The 10869-nt window shown below is 34.3% G+C and overlaps 1 protein-coding gene across 1 annotated transcript; it reads left to right on the top strand.

Moving 5' to 3' along the window:
• Positions 1 to 8577: 8577 nt before the first annotated feature.
• Positions 8578 to 10321, top strand: LOC145100186 (uncharacterized). The gene is made up of 2 exons (XM_079037553.1): positions 8578 to 8736; positions 9090 to 10321. Exon 2 carries the CDS (start codon positions 9184 to 9186, stop codon positions 10162 to 10164), a length of 981 nt encoding a protein of 326 aa, XP_078893679.1. The 5' UTR covers positions 8578 to 8736; positions 9090 to 9183; the 3' UTR covers positions 10165 to 10321.
• Positions 10322 to 10869: the final 548 nt, after the last annotated feature.

Raw genomic sequence — 10869 nt, 5'->3', positions numbered from 1 at the left:
AGATAAATCAACATCCATTTTTGCCATCGTAGCTAAGGTAATACAATATTAAGATTATGTTTTTCTCTTTAACAGGAATCCAAAACTTAATAATACTCTCTGATTATCATATTAACAGAAGTAGTCTTTCCTTTTGTTGTAGTTTTGATGCATTAAATAAATGTGTTTCTTGCTACATTATCATGTTGTGTTTTGTTTCGTATGCTCTTATTTATTGGAAATGAAGTGACAATCCGGTAGCTTATCTTGTATTTTCTTATGGAGATAAAAAAGAAAAAAAAATCTTTGTGGAGAAATTGCCATAAGATTTTAATAACAAGTCAACACCTTCATGGAGTAATGTATTTTTTTTCTGTTTATTGGTAGTGGTACTTGTACTTTTGCATCTGTTTAACTGAAACAAAAATAAAAAAAGTTTCATTATTTTATGATAATATTTTACTTGCATTGATTTTGATCAAGTATGTGATTTGTTTAGTACAAAAATGAGGATAGTACGTTGCTATTTTTTTGCATTTAGCGCAATAAAAAGTAATAAAATATAATATTGTAACTATCCAGTTATACAATTATGTGTTCTGTTGGAGCTTGAACTATGGGTTAGTGTAGGAATTCTTACAAACTACCTATTAGATCATATTTGTATATTTTTAATGTCTAGGTACCCATGTAGATCATTGCACTTTCAAACTTTTTTATTATTTTTTTTTTTGAAAAAGTAACAATTAGAGCATTACACTTACAATTTTTTTTTTTTGAAAATCATCCATTTATAGCGTCAGAATTTCTGTTGGACTTGGAATGAAAGAACAACGTACGAAACATATAAAACAATACAATTATATTATGTAACACTTTTTTCTATAATTTGAGAATTTATTTATAAAAAATACGTTGTTGTAAAAATGTCAATTTATATCTGAATTGAGCCAAATGCAAGACTGCTTCAACTAATTTTCAGAGGGGAAGCATTCAACCCAATATGGTTCCATATACTTAGGCTAATTAAGGGTAACGAAAATTGATGGTTCAAAATTTGATAATTTGTTTATAAAAAGGTTTAATGTCGATCTTTAATTTTTTTTTGATGAAAAGAATGTCATTGTTTCTTTTTAATAATGTCTAGGTTCACACAAAAGAAAAATGGATTTAGTGGTATTTTTTTCACAATGAAATTTGAAAAATAGTTCAGTTGGACTGTTGGAGTGGTGCTGCTAAATATGTGGAGTTGAAGCTTGTGCTAGAGAAGATCCTCAATAACAGCATATTGGTAGATTTGTAGAGTTGAAGTTCGAGGCAATTTTGTAGTTATTATTATTTATTTTTTTCAAAAGTGTTTGATGTTTAAGCTCATTATACGAGTGTTTTGATAGTTTTATGCATCAGTTGTGATTTTAGCAAAACACATAATAATAGCCTATAGGAATCTAGAAAGATAGATGAGTGTACTATGTACCAAAAGAATAGGCTATGCACAATGTGGAAAACCTAATAATTAACCATTTATTTATGTTTACTGTTAAAAAACCATTTTTATCATGTTTCTAAATTATTTTTCTACATTGAAATAAAATTAAATAATAACAAAAACAGAAATAATGAGAAGAAAATCATTAAAAATAAGTCAAATCAAGATAAAAATGAAAATGAAGCCTGAATTCGGTTATGACACTTATGATCCTATAAAAACAATATGAATATGAGCACTAAACCAGTTGTATGTGTTTTTAAAGTATTAACTATGCAGGTCTATTAGAATTCATCTAAAATTTTCATAATATTAATTTAATTATTTTATTCAATTTACAATCAATTAATTTTGGTGTTGTGCATTGAAATGATATTTTTAATATTTAATAATTATTTATGATAAATTTATAAATAACATAAGTATAAGTCATTAAAAAAGTTGGACATAAGAATAAATTTATACTAATTGGTTGTACTTTGATCGGTGATATACTTCATATATATTTATTGTGAGTTATCGGATTTGATGTCCACATATTTTAACCAAAAGTACACTAATTTACTAGAATAAAAAAATTATAAAAACGTAAATAGTATAAAAAACCATCATCCACGAAAACATTTATTTTCTTAGAGAGAAAACAATCTCATACTATTATCTATTAACCAATTTTCAACATATTATTTGCTCAAAATCAATATCACATTTAGATGAATCAGTAAATATTCATTTACACTAATTCAGAAAATTTATTTGGTAAAAAAAAATAAACGGTCATTGAAGATAGTAAAATCTAAACCTTGGACCCGATATCCTAAAGGAAACAATTTGTTACATCATATCCATTTTGAACATACAACATACGACCACAATACTAACACGTATGCTCTAAATCCACTTTAGGGTGTTTGTGTACATTTATATAGTTAATATGACTTAAAATAAATATTAATGATCCATTTGAGGATGTCATGTTCTTATTAATGAAAACAATTTTCTATTCGACTATGTTTTGCGATGACAACCAATTAAGCTCATAGACAAACAATTTCAAATATAGGTATATATCTTCCCATGTATTCTCGCATGGGCAATTTTACGTTGCATTGTCCAGAGGGACATCACATGACAATACGAATGTATTAGTAAAGCCTAAAAAAAGCTCAATGATGATGAAGCCTATATCTCAAATAATCAAATATGATGTATAAAGAAGTGTTGGCGATTAATATTGTACATATAACATTAGTATTTAAATATACATTGTTTTAATGGAAAACCTTAGAAAAACCCAACATGTTTTCATTAAATGTTTAAAAAAATCACTATATTATTTTTTAGTGCACTAAAACCCTTATATTTTCTAAAATTCTTATTAATGCTTTCTAACCTTAGAAAAACCTAATCTATTTTTATGAGAGAATTAAAAAAACCCTTATATTATTCTTTTTAGTGCATTTAAACCCTCATATTTTTCTAAAAAAATTTTAACCTAATGAATTGTAACAATCAAAACATTGAGAATCGATTACCTATCATTTTTGGTTATCTAGAATTTACTGAGTTCAATGCTTTAAATGATATATTTTAAAAAAATATAAGAGTTTTAACGTACAAAATAATAATATAGTGGTTTTTTTAAAACTTTAATGAAAATATGTTGGGTTTTTATAAGGTTTTCCCTTGTTTTAAATTTGTCTTTTTTTCTTTAGTTATTATAATCTGAAGATTAAAATTTCACAAAATTGTTATGGAAAATCTTAATAAGTTTTAGACAAAATTACATAAATGGTCCCCATGGTTTACTAAATTTTTGGTGTTTGTCTCGAACTTTTTTCGTTATATAGATGGTTCAAGTGGTTTTTGTCCCGAAAAGAAACTAATTACAAACAAAGTATTCGCCGGCCGCCACTTTGCGCGGGTATACGACTAGTATATATATATATATATATATATATATATAGATAGATATATAATTTTTTTTGTAACAGTGAGAGTACGAGACAAAAAATTGTCGACAAAATATACGGATAATGATGATGAGACAAACTCAACAACTTATTAGTTATTCCGACGACACAGTCTAGCAATATACCATTGGTACCAAGGATCAGAGAGACAAAAAAAACATCTATCCTCCGACCACCGGTATGCGCAATCCACAATCACCACCTCCAGAATGTTGCTGGCAATCGTTTAAAAAAATTCTTGGATTGTTTTGGCTTATAAATAGATAGACATCGCTTATTCTGTATACAACAATTTTCATCAAAATTTTCAATCACTCATCACACTATGAGTCACTAGCAGGAAAAGGAAATGGAGTTGGTTAGGTTGCGTTTAGTTACGAAAAAACAATTTTCATTTTCCGTTTTTTGTTTTCCATTTTTGATTTTCGTTTTCCGTTTTCTTTTTTCATTGAAAAATTTAGAAAACGCGTTTAGTTAAACTTATTTATTTTTCATTTTCAGTTTTTGAAAATTAGAAAACGTGTTTAGATGTGTATTTTTCTATCGGTTTTCATTTTTAGAAAACGGTAGCGGTGGTAGGGTGTGGGTGGGGGTGGTGACGGTGACGGTAGCGGGTCGGCGGCAGTGGTTGTGATGACAGGCGATGGTGGTGGTGACGGCAGTTGTGTCAATGGCGGTGATGGCGGTGGCAGCGGTGGTGGTGATGACGGCAGTTGTGTCAATGGCGGTGATGGCGGTGGCAGCGGTGGTGCTAGTGATAGGTTAGTGGTGGTGGTGATGGTGATGGTAGGTCGGTGATTGTCGTGGTGGTGTTGGGTGGGTGGGGGTGCGAGTGTGTGTTTGTGTGTGTGTTTGTGAGGGTAAGTGTAGGTTTGTGTGTGTGTGGGTGTGGGGTGGGGGTAGGTGTGGGTTTGTGTGTGTGTGTGTGTCTGTGTGTGAGGGTGGGGTGGTGGTAGGTGTGGGTTTGTGTGTGTGTGTGGGTGTGTGTGTGGGGGGGTATGTATGTGTGTGTGTTTGTGGGTTGATGTGTGTGCATGCGGGTAGGTGCGTGGGGGGTGGGTATGTATGTGTGTGTGGGGGGGTATGTATGTTTGTGTTTGTGTGTGTGTGGGTGGAGGGTGTTAAGGTGGGGATAGGTAGAGGTGGATGGGGTGGGAGTAGGTGTGTGTTTATATTTTAAAAAAAAAATTGGAATTAGAAAAATGTGGAAAACAATGATTATCAGTTTTCCAAAAATTTTCAACTTCTTTATAATTTTAGAAAACGGAAAATTTTCGTTTTCTATGAAAGTTTTAGAAAAATAGACGAACTAAACACGTTTTCAAAATTCTCATTTTTCTTGGAAAATTTTTCCGGAAAACGGCCCATTTTTCCGCAACTAAACGCATCCTTAGGTTGCGTTTAGTTACGGAAAAACAATTTTCATTTTCTGTTTTTTGTTTTCCCTTTTCAATTTTCGTTTTTCGTTTTCATTTTTCATTAAAAATTTAGAAAATGCGTTTAGTTAAACTTATTCATTTTTCATTTTCAGCTTTAGAAAATTAGAAAACGTGTTTAGATGTGTATTTTTCTATCGGTTTTTATTTTTAGAAAACGGTAGTGGTGGTAGGGTGTGGGTGTGGGCGGTGACGGTGACGGTAGCGAGTCGGCGGTGGTGGTGATGACAGGTGATGGTGGTGGCGGCGGCAATTGTGTCAGTTGTGGTGATGGCGGCGGCAATTGTGTCAGTTGTGGTGATGGCGGCGACAGCGGTGGTGGTGGTGCTAGTGATGGGTTAGTGGTGGTGGTGGTGATGGTGATGGTGATGGTAGGTCGGTGATTGTGGTGGTGGTGTTGGGTGGGTGGGGGTGCGAGTGTGTGTTTATATGTGTGTATGTGTATGTTTGTGGGGGTAGGTGTGGGTTTTGTGTGTGTGGGTGTGTGTGTCTATGAGGGTGGGGGATGCGGGTAGGTGTGGGTTTGCATGTGTGTGGGTGTGTGTGTCTGTGAGGGTGGGGGTGGGGGTAGGGGTAGGTGTGGGTTTGTGTGTGTGTATGGGTGTGTGTTTGTGGGGGTGTAGGTGGGTATGTGTGCGAGTGTATTTGTGTGTGTGGGTGCGTTAGTGGGTATGTATGTGTGTGTGCTTGTGGGTGAGTGTGTGTGTGGGTGTGGGTGTGTTTGTGGGTTGGTGTGTGTGTGTGCGCGAGTGGGTGTGTGTGTTGGTGGGGGGTGTTAAGGTGGGGTAGGTAGAAGTGGATAGGGGTGGAAGTGGGTGTGCGTTTATATTTTAGAAAAAATTTTGGAATTCGAAAAATTTGGAAAACAATGATTATCAGTTTTCCAAAAATTTCCAACTTCTTTGTAATTTTAGAAAACGGAAAATTTTCATTTTCCGTGAAAAATTTAGAAAAATAGACGAACTAAACGCGTTTTCAAAATTCTCATTTTTTTTGAAATTTTTTCCGGAAAACGGCGCATTTTTCCGCAACTAAACACACCCTTAGTCTCCTAGGAAATGGAAGCCAGAGGAAGTGAGAGACGACCAGAAAGCAACATTGCAAGAGAAGAAGTCGTCATAGACATCATAGAAGATGTAAAAGTCATAGCCGGCGGCGGAAGTGGGGATGTACCAAGCTCCGGCGAAAGTGAGGAAGAAAACGGTGGAGGAAGAGGAGGACTTGGGGGAAGAAGGGGAGGAAATGGAGTGCTTGGAAGAGGTGGAGGCGGGGGAAGATGGGGAGAAAACGGAGTTTTTGGACTAGAAAGACGCGGACAAAGAGGAGGACTGTTGTGGAGAGGAGGGAGGGGAGGTCGAGGAGGAGGTGATGATGTCGAAGAAGATGAAGAAAACGGCGGCGGAGGCGGCGGCGATGGCGGAGGCGGCGGCGGAGGAGGAGGCAGAGGAGATGGCGGAGGCGGCGGCCATGAAGAAAACCCGAAGGAAGTGATCGATACTAGAATTGTAACTCTAGCTATCTTTGTGTTTACCGTCTCTTCTGGTGCTCATTTTTTGCTAGCTGATGCAATTGGTGGAGTTTCTAACAATGATTCTGGGCATGTCGACAAAACCCCGTACCTCAAAGACACTGTGTATTTCAAATACTGGATGAAATTTACCGTCGCATCATTGTATCTTGCAATATGTGTCGTTCTCACTGAAGTAACACATTTGGCACCGATGATTTCAAAGAGGCTGAAACGGTGGGTCAAGTATATCGGAGGGTGGTCTATTTGGCTTGCAGTTGTATCCATGCTAATAGCATTCGATCGATCTGATTCTATATGGTTATTACAAGGTGGGGAAGAACAACGATGCAACAACATTGACAAAGTATGGGGCTTTGGTTTGCAACATTTTTATAGTGATAATGGTTGCTTTGAAGCTGTGGGGGATCATCTGGGCATTCTTCAGCTTCTGTTGCAAAATTTGCAAAAGGAAAATGGAACACAATGGAGAGTGAGCTACATGGTTAGACCATCTGGTATACCGAGCACGAGCAAGGTCGTGGTCTACGTGGCCACAGAAGTTCATCCTACATCTTTTTGCTCTGTGTTTTTGTCAATTTGAAGCACATCAGTTGCTTGATGTACCACTACAATCGCTACAATCTAATGATTATATGGATTTCCATCATCAATTCATCTCTATGCACTCCCAACGATTAATTCAACGACACTGGCATGCAAACGGTTGCCCGAAATTAGGTTTTCAATTTAGCTTTTCTAGTCATTTTCAATTAAAGAGGCGTAATCATGCATATGCATGTTATCGTCTTAGAGTTAGATGTCAGTCCTTTTTTTTTTCAATTAAAGAGATGTAATCATATTCACATCTTAGAAATTACTATTATCTTGAGAAAATGTTAAAAAATAGTCATTTACATTAATTACATTACAAAAATAGTCAAAAAAACCGAAGTTGCAAAAATAATCATGCATTTCGCAAATGGAATAGTTTCATCTGCGAAATGGGCTTTCCATCTGCAAATGTACAAGCAGCTAAAGCACAACTGTCCTTTAGTTGCTTGTACATTCGCAGGTGGTTTATTTATTTATTTTTTATTTTTTTTTCTCTATATATATATATTGAAATTGTAGGGGTAAAATAGCAGATGGAATAGCCCCATCTGCGATTTACTCTGATTCCATCTGCGAAATTGCGGTTATTTTTTTATTTTTTTATTTTTTTAGTTTGACTATGAAATCAATTGGTTTATAGCTCGGTTATATCTAAACGTACATCACCAACATCAACATAATGCCCGTAAACATTGAAATTTTTTTCTTTTTAGTTTTATCTACCACACGCCTATTCATAACTTTAACTTCTTGTTCGGCAACATTATTTCGTAGCCAAACTAATTGATTTCATACTCAAACTAAAAAAAAAAATAATAAAAAATAACCGCAATTTCGCAGATGGAATCAGAGTAAATCGCAGATAGAGCTATTCCATCTGCGATTTTACTCTACAATTTCAATATATAGAGAGAAAAAAAATAAAAAAAATAAAAAATAAACCACTTGCGAATGTACAAGCAGCTAAAGCACAATGTGCTTTAGCTGCTTGTACATTCGCAGATGGAAAGCCCATTTCGTAGATTAGACTATTCCATCTGCGAAATTCATTGTTATTTTTGCAACTTCGGTTTTTTTTTTGGCTATTTTTGTAATGTAATTAGTATAAATGACTATTTTTGTCATTTTCTCTATTATCTTTACTTTTATTTTGTTAATGTTTTATGTTATAATCCTTTACTAACTTATAGTATATACTTTGTTAAATTTAGAATAATATATTTTATTACTATAACTTGATTATAACTAAACTATATAAGGTCTTTTAAACTATTAGATGCACCCCGGCCGTTAATGAAATCAAATCTCAACATAGTAAATGAAATAAGGAAGTGATCAGCTTTTCATAAAATATACAAAAACACACCATCAGTTGTAGATGAACAAAAGTATAGAGCAATTCTATTTTTCTGGAAACTTTGTTTTATCATTAATTAATAAAATAAAATTTAACATACCTAAAATCTTTGTCCCCTTTTGTAATATTTATGAGATACGAGCTTAAAATCCTTAGGCAACATTACATCTAATATGTTTGTGTGGGGAAATTAATAAATAAATAAAAAGATAAAAATAAAACAGCAGCAAAGACTTGCGCCCAAAATCTTACAGGCCCATTTCGGATAGAAATCGGGACCAAATTGATTGCAACGAAAGGAATTATGGACGCCATTGCTATCTTAAACCTATAAACTCAAGTTGATTATTCTACCGACATCGTGTACCGCAGTCAATCAGGTAATTTTTGTTAAATACCTGCTCTTCAGTTTTATTATTTCAATCACGCATGATTGATTACTGGATTATATTATAGGCTATAATTGTTTATATTTATTCGATTCCGTATTCTGTTTAATTAAGTACATTAGGGTTTCTTAAAGTATGTTACTATCAGCATTCACACCTTGGAATTATTATTGCTATTGTATGGGATGACGAGTACATGTTGTTAATCCAATTCAAAAGTTTGTTTATTTTCCCTAGAGTTACAACCCATAGATTGTTACTTTATTGTATGTATAACTCTTGTATATATCTTACGTGGAATTTGCATTTACCAAGATCTTGAATATGTAATTTTCTATTGCAAGTGAGGGATGGCTAAGACAAAGAGTACTATGACTAGCAGGAAGAGGTTCGAGACTTGTGATAATAGTGGTGTGGCACCTTGGCTAGATCTTAACCATGACATTCTTTTTTTTAATTATAATGCAACTGGGAGTTATTGATTTTCTTGCATTTAGTTGTGTGTGCAAGTCATGGAGATTATTCGCAGTCTCTAACTGGAACAAGTTTATGGCATCCACACCACCCATGCGGATGCGATTCTCTAATCATGAATATAAGAGAGAGGGGTATTGCTACCTAGAGGACTTTGAAAGAAGAAAGTTCAAAACCATGATTCCCCATTCTGCTGGCAGGAGATGTATTGGATTAACTTGTGGTTACTTGATCTTGTTCGGGATGGAAACAAAAGACTTTTGGCTTGTGAATCCTATCACAAGGCATCAACTTCATTTCCCCTCTACGCCCTTCTATCCCCCTCCTTATCCATATCACTTGAGGGCTGCTCTTGTCTTTTCAGCTTCAATATCTGGGTGGGTGTTTGTTGCGTTGGATAGAGTCTCTCCTCATAAGATATGGTTTTCTGTAACTGGTAAAGGATTATGGAATCATGTCCACTCCACTTTCCCCATCCATGATTTACATGCTTTCAAGGGTAAGATATATTTACGAGAAGTGACACATTTATGTGAACTGAGACTTGATGCAGAGCCCAAATTGGTATTACTTGAAACCAAGAATTTTCTGAAGCTAAACCCCTCACTTTGGTGGTTTGTGTGTTCGGCTGAAAACCTCTGTGTGCTGCAAAACGTTTCAAGTGATTCGTGGAAGCTTCATGAACTAGATTTTGGTGAAATGAAATTGGTGTGGCAAGAAAAGGCAATAGGAGAATATGCATTCTTTCATTGCCGTGACTTTGGGTATTCTATTGCTATAAAATCAGAGTCATGGGCTAACCACCCTCGGACACAATACCAGCAATTTGCTTTCTTTCCCAACACTCCAGCCTGGAGAACGCGTCATGAATGTAGGTTCTTTTGGGCAAACAAGTGGTACTTCCCACATGATTATTTGAATGCTAATCTTATAGATGAGTCATAGACTTGTTGCCATATCTTATCTTTGTTTTTATGACCGATATAACAGTTTTTTTATTTTTTATGTTGACATGTTGGAATTAAAAAGCCCCTTTTTTGGTCTTTTGGTGCCAATTGAAAATGTTACCAAGAGAATGGTGGTGCCAACCGGGATAATGATTGTGGTGGTGATATCTTTGACAATTGTTATTTTTAATGACTCGTTTAATTTATACATACTAATAATATTTAACTCATGATGATTTCGCTTTAATTTGTGTTATAATAGCAGTTTCATGTTTGTCATTCACCATAGATTGTCTTACAGATGGACCTTTCGTTATGGATTATTTTGGTCCATATATATTTGGGTCATATCTTCTATAAGTAGTGAGATTCTAAAGTTATTTGCATTTCGATTTAGTCAGCCAAACGCTTCATCAAAAAAATGAAAACATGCAATTATGATTTGTAGCAATGCCAATCATCACAGAAAAGAAGACATTAACTGTCCTTTGTAAAAGTTATACTAATAACATTAAAAGATTATATTTTATAATTTATAGCTCCAATAGTATATATTATTTTAAGATTAAGTATAAAGTTAAAACCTAAACATAATTTAGTGGAGTTTTACAAATAATTATGTTGCATAGATGAGGTCACAACATATAAAAATTAAACATAATTTAGTGAAGTTTTAATTATTAATTAATAGAGTGTTAAAATA

Source organism: Lactuca serriola, chromosome 4, assembly GCF_051521515.1.
Source record: "Lactuca serriola cultivar US96UC23 chromosome 4, Lser_US96UC23_V15, whole genome shotgun sequence".
Taxonomy (NCBI): Eukaryota; Viridiplantae; Streptophyta; class Magnoliopsida; order Asterales; family Asteraceae; genus Lactuca; species Lactuca serriola.
Note: the sequence above shows the minus strand (reverse complement) of the source record. Positions and strands in the feature narration are given on the sequence as shown.